At 36.7% G+C, this 21893-nt stretch overlaps 2 protein-coding genes across 4 annotated transcripts in view; one reads left to right on the top strand and one right to left on the bottom strand.

Moving 5' to 3' along the window:
* Positions 1–3222, top strand: part of lnx2a (ligand of numb-protein X 2a) — a 30265-nt gene extending 27043 nt beyond the window's left edge. For both annotated transcript variants that reach the window (XM_007248995.4, XM_049486193.1), the window contains 2 exons: positions 1257–1415; positions 2693–3222. In XM_007248995.4, coding sequence (XP_007249057.2) covers positions 1257–1415; positions 2693–2828 — 295 coding nt within the window. In that variant the 3' untranslated portion in view covers positions 2829–3222. The remainder of the gene's footprint in view (positions 1–1256; positions 1416–2692) is intronic.
* A 1155-nt stretch (positions 3223–4377) lies between these two features.
* Positions 4378–8458, bottom strand: gtf3ab (general transcription factor IIIA, b). 2 transcript variants are annotated; one of them, XM_049486195.1, is made up of 9 exons: positions 8221–8458; positions 7906–8033; positions 7717–7813; positions 6411–6499; positions 6270–6343; positions 6098–6181; positions 4834–5066; positions 4689–4742; positions 4378–4602 (listed from the first exon to the last, which is right to left on the bottom strand). In XM_049486195.1, the coding sequence occupies exons 1-9, from the start codon at positions 8335–8337 to the stop codon at positions 4483–4485; spliced, it is 996 nt and encodes a 331-aa protein (XP_049342152.1). In that variant the 5' UTR covers positions 8338–8458; the 3' UTR covers positions 4378–4482. The 2 variants fall into 2 exon arrangements, with proteins under 2 accessions (XP_049342152.1, XP_007249059.2); XM_007248997.3 differs by having other exon boundaries at positions 7906–8000; positions 8221–8456.
* Positions 8459–21893: the final 13435 nt, after the last annotated feature.

Here is a 21893-nt window from a genome sequence, read left to right as displayed (position 1 = left end):
TAGACAGTAGTAGGTACTAGGGGTGTGCCATATCATATATCACGATATTATACTCTGAAATATCGTGCCACATCACTCATCCCTAATTATCACATCAGGGTACTATTTTTTTTGCTGTTTTAAGCAAAAGGAAAAACTCACACATTTCTAATTTCCTATTAAATATTTACTAGAGACAGATTATATCTGTAAAGTGTCATTTATTTTACTTTAATACTGGATATATGGAGATATTTGGAGTGCATTATTATTATTAGTATCATGTAATTCTCAAATATTGACTTCTGTTATAAATCTGCTGAAATTATTGTTTTTTTTTAATATCTTAAAGGTGTGCAATATCATATCGTATACAATAATAAATTTTTTTTTTTTTTTTGTCATATCGCCAAGAGTATCGTTATCGCGATAATACCATGAAATATTGTGATATTATTTTAGGGCCATATCGCCCACCCCTAGTAGGTACATATTTCCATTGCAGGGATTCTTAGCAGTTTTCTGAGGCCTTCTAAGTATTAATATCGATATCGGAATTATATCGTATCGACCGAAATTAAGGAATATATCGTGATATGAATTTTGGCCATATCGTCCAGCACTACTCTCAACCTGTCCTAATTTTCCCCATCCCTTTTTCTTTATTTTCTTTTTCTTCTCTTTAAGTGTCTCATTTATCTTTTTTACTCTTTTCCCCTGGACTTTTGCTTCATCTCTCTCAGTACACACACATATAATCCTTTATATATATATATATATATATATATTACCTCTCCTTCATCTCCCTTCTTCTCTCTATTGCTCCTTCATATTTCTATTCATGTTTTCTTCTTCATATTTATTTTTTCATTTCTTCTTTCATTTTCTCCCCTCTCTCTCTCTCTCTGTCTCTCTCTCAGACTGATGCTAGAACACAGAGGGCATTCAGTGCCGTCTCCTCCGTCTCTCATTCACTCTCTTTCCCCCCTCTTCCGCCATCCCCCTCTCCTCTCTGTCCTTCTGTCTCCTTCCCTTCTCTTGTTGTTGTGCCAACCCCTCTCCATCCAATCTTCCCCCTCTCCCCTCTCCTTCTCTCCCTCTTCCTCCTCCTCCTTCTCCCAACCTGCAGCTGTCCTTTCTTCTATGTCCATCTGTGAACCTGACTATCATTTCCTGCTTTTAAACCAATATTTTGACCCAGATATCTACCACTGATTCTATATTGTCTTTTTTAGTCGTCCGCTAATTCCTCATCTCTTTCTCTGTGTGTGACGCAGCTACCTGCACAGCAGCCACGAGATCATCCTGCGACGAAGTCACCCTGGCAGCTGGGGCTTCAGCATCGTTGGGGGTTACGAGGAGAATCACAGCAATCAGGCGTTCTTCATCAAAACCATCGTGTTAGGAACGCCCGCCTACTACGACGGCCGGCTAAAGTGAGTAAACTCAGTAACAGTTTACAACAACATCACAATCAACAACACCATCACAATCAACCAACAACACATTCATGGTATTTTCCTGAATAAATGAGTCCTCCAGGACTGATTCTGGCCTCGTTTGGGGGATTAGCTCACTATCGTTGTTTTTTACACACAAGATCTTTTTCCGAACCTTGCATCAATTGTGCAGTACTTTTCTTTAGGAAAAGGCTTTAGACACACCAAACCCGCAAGGAAAGCGCACCTAGGTCTGGAAAAAACCCTTAACCTCAGGTCCATATAAGGTAATTAATCTGCAAAAGCTGCCCATTCTGGGTTCCTAATGGTGGGGTATCATAAGCAAGAACACATTAATTACCTTGTCCGGGGTTCTTCAATCCTAGTCCTGGTGCCCCCTGTCCTTTGAATGTATGGCGTCCCATTCTCCCAATACATCTGAGTCAATTATTCAGCTCATTAACAAGCCCTTTCAGAGTTGCATGGCATGTGTAAGAGCAGGTAATCCTCAAAAATATGCCGGGCAGGAGGGTGTCAGGACCAGGACTGAAGAACACTGCATCCCATTCTAAATTCATGGTTGTGACATCATAACCAAGAACAAAATTATTAATACCTAGGCCATGTGAGGAAACCTAGTTGTAAAAGCAGCCCATTTTGAGTTCATAAGGACTGTGATGTCATAACCAAAGCACATTTATCAGTGAGTTGTCGCTAGAAACAGTTACTACACTAAAATTTACATCTATTGTATTTTAAATAATAACTACTTAGGTTATCTTACGTGAGTGGATTATTCTCATTGTTTACATTGACAGTCTTAGTGGCGTCACAGTGTGGTAAACTAACCGGCAGTATTGTGGCTGTAACTGTCACAGCAAACTAGTAATATTTTGATAATAAGTTGCTCTGTTTTAGATGCCACGAGGAAGGTTCAAATAATGGGTGTGAATTCTGTGGCATATGCATAAAAAACTGTAATTAAAAGAATAAAAAATACTTTAATGGCAAAAAACAAGACATATGTTCTATAGCAGTCACAGTTCCCCTATATGTAAGCTAGGGGATCACAGGAAGTGGACCAAAAGCAGGTACTACTTCAGTCTGTTTACATACTAATCTGTTGATTAGTGGTTAGTGATTTAAATCCTTCTGAATCTGCACTGATCATTTTAATATTGGTTGAACCTCCCACTCTTTCTGTTAAACAAACACTGAAGAAAAGTTTAATCCTGTCTCGTGATACTGAGTCATGTTCTCGTCTCTGGCTTCAGGTGTGGTGACATGATTGTGGCGGTGAATGGTTTGTCCACAGCGGGCATGAGTCACTCTGCGCTGGTGCCTATGCTGAAGGAGCAGCGCAGCCGGCTGGCGCTCACCGTGGTCTCCTGGCCGGGCAGCCTGGCGTAGCCATCACACTCCCTGAGATTAACTTCTCATCTAAGCGTTTGATCCGTCCTGTGTCCGTCAGTCCATCCCCTCTTCTCCGCCACGGAGGCGCCATACTGTCAATGTGAGTTTGGAACTTGAATGCTTCACTCGATGCTGAATAAACCAGGCCTTAGAAAACCCTGCCACGCCCATATGAGGCCACACCCCTCCGGAGAGCAGCCTTAAGGCCTTTCCACCACTGCGCAGGCCAACGGTCCGCCCTGCCGGGGGTTTTATACAGTATATAGATATATGTTATCTCTATATGTTGTGCGCGTATGTATGAGTGAGTGCAAGAGAGTGTGTGGGCGCGTGCATGTGTTTAAATGTGTATGTGTACAGTGTTTAATAAATAATTCTTTCCCACAGAAAACACGAGATAAGACTCTGTTTAGACTGTGACTGTGTGGGGGCGGCTGATGTTTCGGTCAAAGCGTTTAGCATGGTGTAGAACCGCAGGCCTAAATCACACACTTGAGTGATTCAAGTCATTAGCTAGTCTGGAATAGGCCTGCTTCTGGGGTTTCTATCACAAACACGCTATTTAAAGAAAAACATAATTACAAGCTTCATTTAGACTAACTTTATATACAAATTAGTGATACCCTTTTAACATGTTAAAATCCTTGAGACTTTTGTCTCAGCACCTTTTCACTCAAACGATCATGATTCTACAAAAAACAAAAATGTCAGTTCAGTCCAGTTCCACCTTTCTGCTGTGCTGTATCCCAAACCACACGTACTAATTTCTAAGTGTCACTATTTGTTTTACATCATATAGTGTGTAGTTTGGATGAAACCTGTAAGAGGCACAATAAGGTAAATGTGTATATTGTTTTAACAGGGAAATGTTTGCAAACTCATTAAATATTGATGTTTAATAGCTGCAGCAATAGACTTAAAATGTAGCTTTACAACGGATACATAGTGTAGGATAGTTAAACCCTGTTTATACACTTCATCTTGGCAGAAAGCTTGAACAAGTTAATATCCAAACTTTGGTCATATTTCATTTCCACACATGGGGACCCAAGGGTATTAGTGTTTTTACATCTGCACCTTTTTAACCAGTTAAAAATCACAATTTGTTTAGGCATGTGTGAACAATAAGTGGGCTTTATTTCTTGGCCCAGTCTCTAGCTCTGGAACTGGACAATTGTGGCCAAATCTTTTAATCTGGTATATTACCCAAATTACTACAGCTAAAAGCCATCTATAAAAATTTCACAGAAATAGTCTCACACACAGGACCTTCCCGTGTTTACTTTCTTGCTACCAATAAGCAGAGAGCATATTCAGAGTTTGTTGTGCACATGAAATTTCCCCCAAATGTAAATGTATCCCACATTTTCAAACTTCTGATTTGATCCAAAGAAAACATGCATAGGTGCAAAAACAAAAGAGTCAATAAGGCCACTTAGACCCACTGGCAATGTACAGTGTATCAGAGGTTTAAGTTTGGCTTAATGTCAGTAAAACCATGATCACATTAAGTATCAGACATTGAAACTCAAACAGCCACCACAGGTGCAGTAAAGTGTGGGTTTATTAGCATGGGGTTAAACTGAAATCAATACAGAAACTGAAAATTCAATACTAAATGGGACATTTTGATTGCTGGTCCTGTGGGCAGTCATGGGGATGGATTATTCTGAGATGCAGCTTTGTTTAAAGAGACATTCTTCAAACGTGCTGACAATGCAGATGCATCTGAAGCTTTAGCCTTTGATGGAACGTTCTTCCGCTTGGTCTTCTGGGGGGTCAAATAAATAAAAAAATAAATTCAAAGTTATCAACTTCTCAATTTAATCCTTTCACTTGTTTTTCCAAGATATTTACCTGCATTTTTTTCTTGTTAGGATCATGAGCCACACCATGTCGCTTGAGACTTTTCTGAAAGTTAGGAGAAAACTTCAGATATCTAGAGACTATACAAATCAGAAGTCACTTTAGCAAATAGAAAAACTGAAAAACACCCACTCACTTCCATGGCAAATGCTTTGCCACATCCAGCATGAGAGCAAATAAAAGGGCGCTTGCCCTCATGGAAAGAGAGAATATGGTTTTGTAGATTGAAGTTGGTGGTGTAGGTTTTCTCACACCCCTCCTTGGTGCATTTAAATACACGGCGTTCACCAGAGTGAACAAATTGTTTATGCTTCAGCAGGAACCAGGCGACATAGAAGACTTTCTTGCAGTCTCCACACTGCAAGATCTCTGCAAACAAAGAGGTAAGGCAGGTGGTTGAGCTTTTGATTGAAAAGCAAACATGTCTGGTGTAAGAAGCTACTAAATTTAAATACTAAATTTAGTCTTAAGGCTAATGCTGGTTGGTTTACCGGTTCATATGGTATATCATAGGGGAAATTAGAACCAGTATGTATTTTTCATACCCCATACATAGAACAGCACAGCCAGCTTAGCTCTATGGAGCCTAAATACCGTGTTAAAGTTGTTGGTGCATCTCTTTTTAAGGTTTGTTTACATTCTTTTTTTGGTAATAAAATGTGAATTTATATATTGTGTAATTATGTAAAGTACACCCAATAATAATTTAAGCCCTTAGTGTTTTATATATGTACTCCTAACAGTAAAGTCACAAGCCTATATTAAAGCCCAGTCGTACAAAAAAAACAAACAAAAAAAAAACAATTAAATAATAAAAATACCGTAATACAGTAAAACCACCAGAATCTTGAAAAATAACATGATCTTGAAAAATACTGTGATATAAATTTTTGGTCATACCGTCCAGAACTACTTAAGGCCTATTGATATTGTATGGATATTTTTTATTTATATATTTTTAAACCAACAATATCCCTTCTTGCAGTCAGAAATTGTGAGTAGGCTTTTACACAGAGACAAATGTAGCCAACAGTCATTTTTTGTATTGACTAGGCTAAACACCTTAACTCTCTTCCAATTAACCATTGAAGTCAACTTCTCTAGACCCAGATTAAGGCTAATCTATTCCAAGACTTGACCTAATGTCAGAAATCCCAGCTCTGTGGATTCTATACTTGGTATAGAAATTTTGGATGGAAACCAAACAGACCTAAGATTTAGGCAGCCTTTTGCCTCAAAGTTATCAGTCCTCCAGTTTTAGCTAGGCAACATTACTTTGGAGACTGATTATAATTGAAGCTTTCAATACAAATACCAGCTTCCAATAAATGCAGGTTGGGGAAAACTACAAAATATCAAACTAAACCATAATGGCACAGCCTTACACTATGGAAGCCTACCTCTGTGCTCTGCTTTCCTGTGGGCCTGATATTCGGTCCAAGTCTTTCCCTTGAAGAGACAGCCCTCTTCAGCACATGGATAACCTATGCATTTATGGTTGGTATGGGAAAAGACAAAGTGAATTAAACGCCAGTAATATGGCCAAACGTTTTAAATGGCGTGACAAATTACCGTTGTGCATTTTTTCATGCTTTTTCAGAGCTTTGGAGGCAGCATACTTCTTCCCACAGCCCTCAAATTTGCATCTGAAAGTACATGTGAGCAAAACAAAAATTGTAATGGATAACAGACAACACAGCAGCTCATACTTACTCATAAGGAAGCTCGTTTGTATGTTCACAATGGTGGGTCTTCAGTTGCCTTTTCTTGCAGAACTCCTTGCCACACCCTTCATAGTTGCACTATTAAAAAAAAAAAGGCAAAATACAAAGTAAATGAATTAACACTGTTAATAAAGGGCATGTCAAATAACTACAGTAAGTGCAGAACATTACAACTGTAGTGAATACTTGTTAAAATGCCTGTTAAAATGCTTTAGCCCATTAGCATTTACATTTTGGAAAATTTGGTAGTCTCAAACACGCCCGTGCTTTGTTTTACCATTATTGCCGTATTGGCAAGAAAACAGAATTTCATACTATTGATTACTGTGTACTTTTAATTTGCATAGTACTACTTTAAACATGTGTATAAGGGATTAACAGTTAGTACCCATAATGCATTACAACACTAGCACTGCATTCAGAATCTATATAAAAATACCTATAACAAATAATGCACTACATATGGTGAAATACAATTTCTTGTAAACATTAGCTGCGTTAGTAATCTCCCTATTGCAGAAATATAAAACTATTTTGTCATTTTGTAGTGCTCTTCAAAATCATAAGATAGTACATTTTATTCCCTATATAAAATTCACTAACAAACACCCATAATGCATCACAAAATGTGGTGTACAGACTATGTACGCTAGAATTTCCAGCGTATACCATAATGCAATGCAGTGTTGTGTAAGAAGTCTTTAGAGTGGCACAAAGATGATTTGGTTGTACTCTAGGCCAGTTCACTATATAGTTAATGCTGTATTGTGAATAGTGGATGGGTTAATGAATAAACCATTCAAAACAGCTATTGAATCTAAAAAAATCTGTATAATACATTTTGCAATGCATTTTGGGTGTTTATCCTGCTAAAAAAAATCCTGCTCAAGAACAGCTGGTCATCCAAAAGAGGGGAAAAAAACATCACAAACAGTTTATTGTTACTGTAATACGCAAACTACATGGTTTAGGAATGTCTTAATTATTAATAAATTGAGAAATTGTGATAAATAAGGTCTTCACTAGTATCAATATATATATTCAATTAAGACGGTCAGTCAGTCAAGTACTCTTAATTAACGTACCCTTAATATAAAGTTTTGTAACATCTCATATGCTTGCCAACCAGCAGAGTATGCTTTTCTGAATGACTGGTTGGGCTTGAACTTGAACTTTTAGCAGGGTATTTATAATTATACAGAGAATTGAATGTACTGTTGAGACTGGTTACACACTATATAGTGCATCATTTCTATAATGGGGAGAGACCCTGAACGCATATCAGGACTACTTGCCACATAGCGCTTTTGCTCTTTCTCGTGCGCGCGCGAGACGTGGTTCTTCAGCCTGCCGATGGTGGAGAAGGCCTCGGCGCAGCCGTCCACTGAACACCTACACGATTCAGAAACACAGAGAAACAGAAGAGCAGTGAGGAGGAGAGCTGCAGGCGGAGGAGCCAGTAAAGAAGATCCTGCGGTACTCACAGGTGAGGGGTCTCTCCTCTGTGGCTCAGCTGATGGCGGGTGAGCTGATACCGGGTACAGAAGCTCTTAGTACAGCTGTCACAAGCAAACGGCCTCTGGAGAGGGACATGGAGACAACCATGATGAACCTGAGATCATATATGTTATTATTATAGGGCAGGGTTTCTGTGAGGATAAGGGAAACATTTTAATACCAATTCCTTTTTTAAAGGCAGAAGTCACTTCTAGAGTTAAAATAAAATAAAGAACACATTCAGAATATATTAATTAAATATGCTATACAGTCTCTCGACCCCTCAGTCCTGTCTCACTCACCACTCCAGTGTGTTTGCAGTAATGAGCCTCCAGTTTCCAGGACTTGGAGAAAGAAGCCTTGCAGTCAGAGTAAAGACATGCAAAGCTCTTATTGGGGTCTTTCAGTCGTTCACCCATGGTACTGGGCTGATTATATACGTCCTTTTTTAGATAAAGACAGTTTAAGTCAGTTGTAATCTTATAGTCAAGTGTCTGTTAGCAGGTAGGCCAGATTGTTAATCCTACGGAAGGTCTGATTGAGGTGGATACCTTATGTAGTCAATGGATCGTACCATCAGCACAACAGCGGGGGAGAGCACTCAGAGTTGCCAGATTCGCGGTTTTCACGCCATATTGAGCTTGTTCGAAAACGTGTAGAAGTCCAGACTAAAATCAGTGTTCCTTGATTACAACAATAAGAACCAGGAGAACATAACTATAAGAGGTAACCCATTGCAAGAGCTAATAAATAAAAACATTACCATTGCATTTTTGACATTTATTATGTATATTATCACGAAAAGGCAAGGCCAAAGTGAAGCTTTTATTTTTATTAACTAATTAGCTTTTTCATTTTAGAGTTGACTGGAAAATACCCGTATGGTAATAAAATTAAATGATAAAAAGCCTTTTATTATTATTTTTTGTCACATATGACCTGTGCTTAAGTGACAAATTGCAAATGAAGAGATTTAATTTTGTTTCTATTTTGTCATAATATTTTCACACATGTTTGAAAAATGAAAGTGCAAAACAGAAACTTTAAAAGTGACTTTATGATAAATAGCAATACTAAGCAATTCTAAGTCGTACACTCATCGTTGTTTTGCCATTTGCTTCAAGCATGTGACAGACATATATTTTGGGCTAGTTTACTCTACTGAAGGGAGGGTTTTAGACTGACTTTGGATTGGATATTTTTGTTGGACCTGGCAACCCTGCCTCAGCTATTTTTTGTTAACAACATTTTTCCATACAAAATTGTGAATGTGTGTAAATAATTTCAGACATTTTACAATATTTTATCAGAAGAAAATACCTACTCATTTGCATCATGTGACAACCCAACTGACCGTAAAATAGTCAACTTTGACACTAATACTGTGTTCAAATAATGTCAGTTGTTATATTGTAAACTAATATCTTTATTTGATTTTCCAGATGATAGATGTATTAAGAGCAATGACCATATAGATAGTTTACAACTAAACAGACAGCACGGCAAAACAAAAAATAAAACAAAAGTGTATGTAAGATTCAGGAAAGCCACCTCTGTAAGGTCACTTGTCCCTAAACAGAATCCTCCTTGATTATCCCTTGTCTTCTTAAACCCAAACATGTAATAGCTCGATCCTGAAAAGAGGAGGAAGACAGTGGTCAAGAGGAATGACTTCCTATAAGGAAGTACCCCATGAAAACCCTCTAAAGTCAGAACCAAAATAGAAGCAGGATGTGCCAAATGTGGATGTAAATGCTATTTCCAGCATGGCCAAACAATTATGGTGAGATATCAAATATTAATGTACATTTTAATAGTAGAGTTTTTTTATAACTCTTGGTATGTGGACAGAGGTATCAAGTATTTAAGTAAATACTTGTTTAAGTACTTATAGTACTTATTTAGGTAAAACTTTTGATAATCTCTACTTCACTGGAGTAATTATTTTTCTACTCCTTAAATTTTGACACAATTATCTATACTTTCTACTCTTTAAAAAAGCCTTGTTACTCCTATTTCATTTTGACTTGTTTGATTGCGGCCTTGCCTTTGTCCTTAGAATCGCATTTTTTTACCCTTACATTTCTTTTACTTTTATACTTTAAATAGTTTTGAAACCATACTTTTACACTTTTACTTAAATAAAAAGCTTTTAGTTGATACTTTAACTTTTATGAAAGTATTTTAAACCCAAGTATCTATACTTCTATACTTAAGTAATGAATGTGAATACTGTTTAAATCCTTTGTATATATATATGACTAGGTTTTTTTTTATTTGAGGACAGATTTCTTTATTCAGCTCTGTAGTAAACAAAAATGTTTAAAAACTCTGTATTTGTTGCTCTGTACATAAATGTACTGTACTCCCTGCATTGCAAAATGTTAAGATGAAATATGTCTAGATTGACATCATGAGTATGGTAACCTCAGAAAGGTATACCTCACACAAACAAGCAATAATCAAACTTACTTTCATGTGATATCATCAGTATGTGTACACTTTAGAGTTTATGGGTTTACACTGGTTTCCTTTGTACTGGAATAAAACTAAATGAAGTGAAATAGAAGAACCCCCCGACCCCTAGATATACTCCTGCACGGCACTTCTGCCTAGATATTGGAATCATGACAATGGCTACAAATGGATATAGAGTGAGAAAGAAAACACATGCATAATGCTTGGCTAAAGTGAAAGGCTGATATTTTTTAATATTTACATGGCTGGTTTGTGTAAAATGAATTGTCTCTTGTCTAAAGGTCTTGTTGTAGGCTCTGTTAGGGCTGCCCACCAGACTGCCGTCACTGGCCTGTAAAACGTGTGATTGGGGATGAAGGTCTTCGGGATTGCCCGACAAAGATTGATGAGAGCATTAAACTGTCAACGGTGGCTCCTGGTAGGGTATGAATGTGCCTGGCTGTGTCTGAAGGACTGCCAGACCTGATCATAACACAGCACACAAACACACACACGCGCACACACACGTGGAATTTATGACACTAATCACAGTTTATCAACGGCATGTACAGCTTCCTGATAGTCTGATTTACAGCAAACCCTCTCAATTACTCGCATTCTGAAGCTGTGTCCCAAAATGGCCCTGTTTGGGAATCCTTAAACTTAGGGTAATTTCTCAAAGCCTTGTCCTACCACTTACTGTGACCCATCCAAGTTAATTCCAGAAAAAATATTCCATGTTCTTCTCTCTTATCTGCAACTTCTCGCTGTCTCTTGCTGTCTTAGTTTTCATTGTGTGAACTGGGAAAATGCATTGACTCTGTGACTCTAGAGTTCATCTGTGATACTCTGGATCGACACTGTGGACCCTCAAAAAATAGAATATCTCAGGCAGGCCGTGCTCAAACTCTGCTGTTCTGCTAATTCACAGCACCTTGGCATGAGAATGACATTTGGCATGTCAGCATACCATACAAAAGTGGATTAGAAACAGCAGTGCTGCTGGAGTTTTTAAACACTGTAAGCGCTGCCACTATGATCAGGAGATCGATTGTTCAAATTCTGTTCATGTAGTTTGCCATTGGCTACCGGAGCCCTGAGAAAGCACAATTGGGTGGGTAGACGGCACTCTCTCCCCACATCACTCCAAAGGGTGATGTCGATCAACACAAGGTCTGTGAGCTGTTGTATCAGAACGCAGTCACTGCGCACTGTGATGCTACTCCGCAAAGCTGCTCTAGTTGTTCTAAAAAAAAGAGGCGGTGGTTGACTTCACATGTATTGGAGGAGGCATGTGTTAGTCTTCACCCTTCTGGTGTTGGGCATCACTAGAAATAGGGGGAGTGCTAATGAGTGGGTTGGGTAATTGGCTGTCTAAACTGGTAGAAAATTAGAAAAATATTAGAAATAAAATTATTATTAAATAGCTGCCAACATTGTAAAAGTAAATCAGGGACTGAAGCTCATCTGTTGCTGCAGTTTGTGTGGGTCATCCTCCAGTCCATCTGCTTTTTTATGGTCTTGTAGGGTCCTACTGACAATTACAGAAAAGGATGAAATGAGAATAATAATGCATACAGAAAACAGAAGCACTACAGTCTGTAATTATAGAACTACAAAGTGCATCCCATACGATGAGTGGTACTAAAAGAATGTACAGTAGTGGAGTGTAGAAACAAGGAGGTGTTCATAATATTCTGATGGGACTGGGTATTCCCATTGTTAATCATGTGTTGATATTCTGTAGACTGCCTCCATTGTGTAAAATAAGGCAAAAGTGAGTCTACATAGTTATTATTAGTCTACAGAACTAAGGGCAGATCAAGACCTTAGCAGTGCACCCGGTACACCCCTCCCACACCGTATTCATCTGACCCTGGCCAACACAGAGGCCAACTATCCTGCTATCTGATCCCCTCCCTTCCTCCTCCTCCTCCTCATCCGGTGCTGAGCGTCCCAGCCCTTCCACCGACTGTGAACAGGATCAATAAAACTCTGTATCTGTATCTGAATGACCATGGTCTGCACTGATAACAAACAACAACTAAAAAAAGACAAACACTGGCTCCCTGCCACAGTGTGTGCCTTATTGGTTTGTTGTGCTAAGCCTAAAGCCTCCATGTTAGCCTTCTGACAAAGGTGTTAAAGGAACAGTGCACCCAATTCATACGATTTTTCTTTTGTAATATTATTTATGTATTAAATTTGCTTACTTATTTTTGTGTTGAAGCTGTGAGGCAAATGTATCTATCAGTTAATCCGATAATAATATAAGGGTACTTGAAATGTTGTGAACCTTTTAGAATTGTTCTAATTCTATATTTCTGCATACATATGAACATCATAACTGGAAACGTGTATTTTCAGTTATTGCTGCAAAGAGGGGGGGTCACACCAGATACTAAAATCAAAGGTTCTCAATTTTTTGCCACTCACAAATGTGTAATATTTGTATATCATTTGTTTAATTGGGTTCTTTTTACCTACTTTTAGGACTTAGGATGTTTAAGGTCATATTTATGCAGAAATATAGAAAATTCTAAAGAGTCCACAAACTTGAAAGCACCACTGTATCTCACGCTTGTTTACAACTAAAAGTGCCAGCTATTTAAATTTGTTTATGTGTGCATGTGTTTGTGTATTTTTACAAATCCATCAACTAATCACTTGATTTAGGTGTTAGCTGATAGCTACTACTACTACTACTACTACTAATAATAATAATAGCAGGCTCCCAAGAGGAGAATTCTGGAAAATTAAAATAATAGACGCTGTGACGTAAAACCTACTTATTTATGAAAGTTATTTAGTGCAGTGGAGGCATAGTGGTTACTGTACAGGGTTACAGGTAACAGGGTTGTAGCTTTAGTACTAAGGTTTAACATGCTGCCACTGTTGTGTCCTTGAGCAAGTCTTGACAATTCTTCCTGGTGCTGCACCGAAGGCTGCCCACAATTCCGGACATATGTGTTCATTATCACAGTGTGTGTGTTTTTGTGCGCAGAGATTGGTGTGCACAAAGTGTGGAGGCCAAAATCTGTGCCCAACAAAAAATGTATATATGGTTTTATACGGTACATTTACAGCTTTGTAAAAAAATACGAGACCATTTAAAAATGATAAGCTTCTTTAATTTTACCAAATTGAAAATATCTAAAATGTAATTAGAAGGAAGATGGATGCTCACAAGCCATCAAACCAAGCTGACCTACTTGAATTTTTCAACCAGGAGTGGCATAAAATTATCCAAAAGTAGTGTGTAAGACTGGTGGAGGAGAACATGCCAAGATGCATGGGTTTAAAAACAATGGTTATTTCACCAAATATTGATTTCTAAACTTTTAAAACTTTATGAATATGACCTTTTTTTTGCATTATTTGAGGTCTGAAAGCTCTGAATCTTGTTTGTTATTTTAGCCATTTTTCATTTTCTGAAAATGAATGCTCTAAACGACAATATTTTAATTTGGAAATTGGGAGAAATGTTGTCTGTAGTTTATAGAATAAAACAAAAAGGTTAATTTTACTCAAACATCTGATTGTAAAATCAGAGAAACTGATTCAGAAACTGAAGGGGTCTCTGATTTTTTTCCAGAGCTGTATATTTTAATATTAATCAATAGTGTTTAATAATAATAGTGTTTAATGTTTCTAATAATGTTTTACTAAGAAATTAAACACTTTTACCAGAACTGTACATTTGGGCTAGTCATGCTAATCTGTTTTGAATTTTAAACTGAAGCTAATAAAGCTGTCTTTAATTAAACAGACTCAAAGACAGAGCTGTATATGAGAGACGGATCGAGAGACATGTCCGGGGCTAGAAGACAGCATAATGTCTAGTCGTGCTATCGCCATCTTGCGTGTTTGCTTGTCCCAGTGGTTAATGTGTAACGTCTGGTCGATATGGCTGCCGCCCAGCTTGAAGGCCTCAATCTGTGAGTGTCAAGCGGGCATGATTAAGGAGCTCGCACTACATGACTGCTTTCATCCACTCCCCACTGCCCCCCCACCACCTCTCCTCTTCCCCTGAGTCTATTTACTCTCGCTTTATTCAATCAGTAACTGCTATGAGTCAGCGCCTCTCAGCACCTCTGGATGTGCTGTGGGAGGAAAAACCCAATCAGGCACCTCTCACAGGCATGCTCCAATTAGAGCTCAGCAATTACTCAATTTAACTTTATTACTTTATTTAAACAAATCTAATGGGTGATCAGTTGGTATTTTTTATGATGTTCATATTACGTTCACACACTTTTTTTTCTCTTACATTAAAAGTCTAAAGGGATACACTTATTTATATACACCAACCAGCCAAAGGCATAAAAAAGTTGCATAGTGCTAACATGCTGGTAAAAATTCTATAGGGATCACCCAAAAAAGCAAGCAGGATTTTTTCTTACCATCTAAATCTATATGTTATTTGCTTTAAGTTTCTTACTCTCTCAAAAAAGTAATTTATATTTTAATCAGGCAAAGAACTATTTAACCTTTTAAATGGTCCTTTATGGTTCTGTCATTATACAAAATTATAACACAAAATTCTAAAAGATGACAAAAGATTTTCCCTATCTATTGAAGACTTCTCATCACTACTATTGGTTTTCATGTACCTGTTTTTGTACCAACTATTGGTTAATCTGCTTCCCACCACAGTCTTTGATTGACCTGTCTAATGCTGCCTTCAAATTGTGTCGGAAATATTGTATTTACGAGATGAGAGCACATGAACGCCACCACAAACTCGTATTTACCAGTGGAAAACTCTTTTAGATAAGCCCCAAGTTTCCCAGTTGGGGGCGTGTCAGTCTCACAAGAGGTCAATACATTGATGCAGACAACTGCTCATACTTCTGTTATTGCTACAACACTTGGAACACCTGCAGGTTGTTATTAGCTAACTAATAAAATAACTAGCAATACTTGAAAAAGCTTAAAAGTCAAGTAAAATTCATGGTTCTAATGGGATAAAAACATCGCTTAACTAATGCATATCTTACTTGCTTCATTCTCTTGGAGTATGGCAAAATAAACCTCCTGTTTTTATGATAATTGACCAAAAGTACAAACAAAAGGATTTTCCAAAAGGCATCCATTTCCACCCCAACAAAAAACACTCGAATCCATGTCAAGTCGTAATTCGTCCTCTAACCTTATAGGTAGGAATTTCCGAGAAGGCCTTGAAGGCAGTCTAGTGCTAAATCAAGTCTACCTTGGATTTTCATGTTTATGGGCTCATAAGTACATTCTGTTTAAGTGGTTTTGGTCAGAAACAACAGAAACACCCTGGGGAAAATACTTCTGTTTTGACATGTGTTAGTAGGTGAGCAATACCAGTAGTCTGTACTTACTTCATTTTTTGACTTTCAACTCATCAAAAATGGGGTTTCTCACTTGTAAATATCAGTTTGTGGTGGTGCTCTCATCTATAATTCTAACATGTCATTAAGGCTTTTAGTAATAAAGGCAATCAAGTCTATTTATTGGTTTTGGTAAACTTGTTTATATTTATGTATTTTTTTTATTAATACAATTGCATATTTTAAAGATATTTCACTCTCTCCTCCCCTTCATAAATGCAACCTCTAAAAGACACTTTCACTGTGTACGTTTATATTATTAATACACATGTGATATGGGTTTGAATTTTGTGCAAAAATAAGCTTGGGGCAGCTTTTTTGGCTCATTTTAAAATGTTACAAAAATAATACACTGTTAGTGTCTGATTCTTCTCAGAGACACTGATTTGAGGAAACCACAAAGAAGAAGCACAATTTATAGCATGGTGGCCCCACTCCAGTCTGACATTTAACTTTAACCTAAAGGTTTACTTTAGGCCACCTGTTTACAGTTTTAGAGTTATGACTCTTACATGTATCATGCTATAGCTTCTCATGGATCTGTTACCATGGTGGAGCTGCATTATCAGTAGGAGGGGGATAAATAGGTAAAAGGGCTGTGTGTAGTGCTGATGGATGCTAACTGGAGATTTGCGTTGTTAGGAAATTGGATCTTTCTGTGAGTCATGGGTGTACAGTTGTCTCAGTATCTATATGAGGGGCCCAATAAAGCGTTTTTTATGTGCTATTTGCCCCAGTGCTATTGCACTACTCTGCCCCCACAGTCGTTTCTGCAGCCGTTTCATGTTAACATTTCAAAACTTAGCTAAATAGACGGACTGAGAATACCCGGTAACAAGTATTATTTGAATGGTACCTACATAAGGGCTTCGTAAAACATTTATAGACTTTGAATAATGTATTTCTAAAGCAGTATTTGAATGTTTATGAACAGCTTATGTCATTACTCACATCACATAAGACTTTGTATGGAAAAAACAAGATTGTATCAATTTACTATGCATGAGTGTTAAATATCACATTTAAAACTATGTAAATATTTGGTTTAACCCCTTAACAGGCATTGGTCCATATATGGGCTACATGTGTAGGTGATATAAATCCCTTTTTCTCTGCAGCAAAATAAGTTATTAACATTCTAAAACTTTTAAGGCCTTTGGATACTCTCCTACAGGAAACTTGAAGTAGCTGCTTGTTCACTCTCTACTCCACCTAATAAGTAAAAAACTAAATGTTTGAAAATAGACATAAAAACTAGACGTAAAGTCTTTGGAGTTTTGGAGGACATTACATGTTTCTTTTGTATTCACAAAAATGCTGATTTTAAAATGAAGCTTAGGAAAGCACCATTTTTGTGATTTTTATTCACTATATTTTTATTATCTACAGTTGGAGATCTGATTAAATTGTTTTTAATATTTAAAAAAAATACAATTCACATAATCATCAAACTTATCAAAAATGGAAACCTTTCTAAGTAATGCTTGAATAGATATCCTTAAGATTTAGGTGTGTAATATCAGGCAGAAAATTGACAAAATAGCTGGCATTAAAAGGTTAAAAGTGAAAAAAAAAACAATGATATAAGGCATGAAAGAGCATTCCTAGTACATGTTTACTGAATTTTGCTCAATAAAGGTGTTATGAATAGAAACTACATAAGTTTAAGGGCCTCAAAATCATTAATTGAACGGAGACATATTGTTCATAAATTGGCATCTGCTACATGCTACATGCTGTGAGAATAAATTTATTTGTTTTAAAGGCATAACATTTCTTCATTAAGTCAAAATAACAGTTTTTAGCAGGCATGCACTGTTAAAGGGACCAAGACTACATAGATAGTGTTCCAAAGGGGGAAAAAAGTATTATGTTGCTGTCCAATGAAAACAAGTATTTCCATTTTTGTTGATTTTTAGTTTACTACATAATTTGAACACACAAACTGTTACTTACAATGTGCCAAAATTTCTTGATGAATTTTCTTTCTGCTGTAAAGTTGCTGTTTTGAAGATACATGCTTTTTATTGGACAGTAACATTATATAATGTTTTTAATATATTTGCATACATTTAAATAAACATTTTATAATTATTAATACGATATTGGTATGTCACTACATTATCAACATTGCTTGTAAGTAATAGAATTCTTATATATATATATATATATATATATATATATATATATACACACATTTGTCAATGCTTATGAATTTATTTCTCATCCTAAACATCTTAGTGAAGACAACGTAATTTAATAACTAAAGCAGGTGCCTAGTTCAACCAAGCTGAACCTTTACACCAGCAAGACAACACTGATCAATACCAGACCAACATGTCACCTGTTGATGGATAGCATTGGCCCCTACCTCTGCTAGACCTGGCCACCTGCACCCAAGGGGTTAAATATATGGATATAACAACACCAGCCTGATAGCACTACAGACACTATCTTGTGCCCTGGATTGAGACTGGATAGGCATGGCATGCAGTGAGGTTATCTGGTCATTTTTACACATTCTCACCAAACACACTGACCCTGCGTGTTATCATTCGAGGCCTGTGTGTCCAGAGAATGTAGTAAATGCATGTTGCGCTATGGGAAGAGAGCTGTGTGAATATGAAGCATTGCTAGGTATCAATCTGGGTCAGGCAGATTATAGAAATACTTCAGCATTTTTCAGCCTAATCTTAATCAGATGCACTCATAGTATACACTCGAATATCATGGACAATTAATTTAATGCTTTTTTCCCCCCCTGTACTTAGTAAAAGAACAGAAAACCTGTTGATTTTTAGCTTCTCATGTTAGCTGGAGAATATTTTTAACATGCATGTTATTATTTAATAGCAGTATATTTTATTATTGTTTACACATCGAAACTGTGCAGTAAATGGACTTGCTAAATATTTTATGCACATGTGTATGTGCATATATATGTATGCATGTATGTATTATGATCTCTAAGTGTTATTATTATTGTTTACATACACAACTGCATCTACATTTAAAAAATATATTTTTTATCTGTTTTTTACTAAGCTATAGTAATTTACTTTTCATTTGTCTGTATACTTGTATGAGAATTTGGGTAAATATGAGTAAATGACAATAAACCTTCTTTAATCTTAATAGTAGTCACAATATGCTTGGGAGTAAATACAGCTGTTAACCTTCAATTAAAACTGTACTTGTTGTTTTTGCCTTCAAGTATATTAATGACATTTCTGTGTTTTTTGTATACAATAAAGTTGTAAATATGTTTTTAAAACTGTTTTTTCCCTTAGACACAGCCTTTTAGTTTGTGTTAATGTGTATTTATGACCTAGATATACATTATGTAAACTTTTTCTGAAGGGCCGCCCTGTATTGTGCCTCATTCAAAAAACAGTCCATTGTAAACATCAGATATATGTCAATATGCTGTTTTTTATGACATTTTAAAAACAATAGCTGGTCCAAATCTGTGCCCTAATCACTATATAGTGCACAGATTTTGGTTTACACTATTTTGTATCATATATCAACATATATACACAAACAATGTGCCTTAGAGGACATGGAATATAGATAATCCATCATATTGTTTGGTTTAAATTTTCAAATGCAGCTTCTCCGAAAAGACCAGAGCTTAGAAGAGCATAGCTTAGTTTCCATATGTGGACTGGGAGGTGATATGTACATTTTAAAACATTAGATACATTACTTATTAAAGTCTTTCATTTATAGAAAGTGAGCAAAATTATTTGTTCCCTAATATGGGCCCTTATGTAAGGGTTTTGGCACCATGCTGTATTACATGAAATACAATAGAGGTTCAATAGTCATAAAGGCTGGATGTTAGGTGTGTAGTGAGACTACCACACTGTGAAAATATTACTAAATCAGGCATCTCTCACTCGCCTATCTCAGGAAACTGACCCTAATTGAAGTAAATATTGGGTAAAGTACTGAGGTGGGTGAGATAACATATTTGTCAGATATCCAGTCAGCCATTCACTCTAGTTACACAGAGCAAGGTGGGCCTTGCATACATATGACACACACACACACACACACACACACAAAGCTCTATGTGCACATAGCATTAGATATTAGGGCCTGGAGTGTGCCCACGCAACAAGCAGACAAACGTATCAGCAAATCCTGCAAAATTTGATTTAGCTACTTTTTTCCTATTTCAAGAATCATTCACTCCTGCCTATTCAGACCAGACTGTATTTAACCCTTCACACAAACCAGCTACTGAACTTCAGAGAATACTATCACCAGAAATAGATATTAACAGTGTGAATTTGACATTTAATCTGTTTTTAATTTATTACAAAAACTAGACAATACAGTAATGTTTAGGCAGTGAGTAACTGAACAATGTACTTAAACCTGTAAAAGTACTTAAATGATAATAGTAAAAACAGTGGACTGAAACAATGACTAAAACAATAAACACAGTATTCTAATTCCTACCTGTTGCATATGTAGCTTAGTGACTAAAGCACAAACAGTAGTTTCATTTCTCTATTCTGAGAAAACAGTAAAAAATCCAATTTCAAGTCATACTTTCAGTATTGATTCTATGACACTGCAAGTAAGGGTTTGAATAGACTGCTAAAAATCTTAATGCACTTAGATTTTCATTAGATTAATCATATACAAAGTATTTGTAGTAATTATACTGTTCTGTTTTTAATTATTTATATTACTTATTATTATTATTTTTCTGCAGGATTTTTCTTTGTTAACTAGTCCCACAGACTGAGAGATATTGGCACTGTTCTAACGCCTGATTGTTTAGTTTGGTGCAATTTGGATTTGTATACAGCTTTTTAATTGAACAAACAGTTTCCGCCAAGCAATGGATGATTTTGGGCCTGTTTCCCATTAGAATAAAAAGGCACCAAAAGTCTTGGCACCCAAGTGTCAGAATTTAAATACAAATGTAGCACAACAACCATTTAAATACCTGAGCAACCACCCAAGACACCAAAACAACATCCTAGCCACCATTATATACACTGCTTGGCCACCGTCTGGATTTAAGTAAGGAAATCATCCGGTGTTGCTGCAGTTGGTCAGGTCTAGGTTCAACAACAGTATGTGCTGAAAGAATGAGGTCAGCTGACTACCTGAATATACTGAATATGGACCAGGTTATTCCATCAATTGATTTTTTCTTCCCTACTGGCACGACCATATTCCAAAATCACAATGACAGGATTAGAGTTTAAGGCTGGAATTTTGAAAGAGTGGATCAGGGAGCATGAGATCATCATTTTCACACATGGATTGTTCACCACAGAGTTCAGACCTTAACCTCATTAAGAGTCTTTGGGATGTGTTGGAGAAGACTTTGTGCAGTGGTCAGACTCTACCATTATCAATACAAGATCTTAGTGAAAAATTAATGCCACACTGTATTTAAATAAATCTTGTAACATTGCAGAAGCTTATTGAAACAATGTCACATTGTAAATGTGTGCCACAATCAATGGAGGTGAATTTTTTATGACCATCATGTAGTGTATTATCATGGTAAAATGAAATACCATAGCAGTCACCTATAACTACACCATAACAACCACCTAGTAACCATTTAACAACCACTTTGAAAACTACAGCAACTACTTAGCAATACAAGAGCAACCACCTGATAGCTGTACCACCCAGAGTGATCAAACCAGATTAGATCATACAAGAACCACATAGAAACCTGTATTAACCAGCAGGAAAGCAAAGCAAGTATACTTAAACAGCCTGCACAATTTCTTAAAGTAGAATGATTATGGTTTTATTTAATTTGCTTTAAAAGTAACAGCATCAATTATTGTATTTTTCTCTAGCCCATTTATACAGCCTTTGTATTATATGCACATCACTTTATTCAGTCACACTTGTTACTACTACCATCTGAGAAACATTTCCCACTAAATACAAACACTACTACTACCATGTTCTCAGTAACTACACTCAGGTTACAAATATCTTTCAGAAAAAGAGTCAACACTACCCCCTAGTGTGCACTGTATGAACTAACCCTACTGGAGATTCCATACTGAGTCATATTGCACTACTCCAAGACTATCACCAAACCACCGCAATGGATTGTAACAGCTCCAAGACCAGTGGCTACATTTTATAATTAAACAGATTAGGCA

The sequence above is a fragment of the Astyanax mexicanus genome, chromosome 1, assembly GCF_023375975.1.
Source record: "Astyanax mexicanus isolate ESR-SI-001 chromosome 1, AstMex3_surface, whole genome shotgun sequence".
Lineage (NCBI taxonomy): Eukaryota > Metazoa > Chordata > Actinopteri > Characiformes > Acestrorhamphidae > Astyanax > Astyanax mexicanus.
Note: the sequence above shows the minus strand (reverse complement) of the source record. Positions and strands in the feature narration are given on the sequence as shown.

Bases quoted from the DNA above. Each gene is read 5' to 3' on its own strand.
- gtf3ab (XM_049486195.1), bottom strand. From the start codon at position 8,337: ATGGGTGAACGACTGAAAGACCCCAATAAGAGCTTTGCATGTCTTTAC. The intron at 6,500-7,716 runs GCAAGTAGTCCT...TTTTTTTAATAG, and splicing joins AAGAGCAAAAGCGCTATGTG to TGCAACTATGAAGGGTGTGG. The intron at 6,344-6,410 runs GTAAGTATGAGC...ATGTACTTTCAG, and splicing joins ACAAACGAGCTTCCTTATGA to ATGCAAATTTGAGGGCTGTG.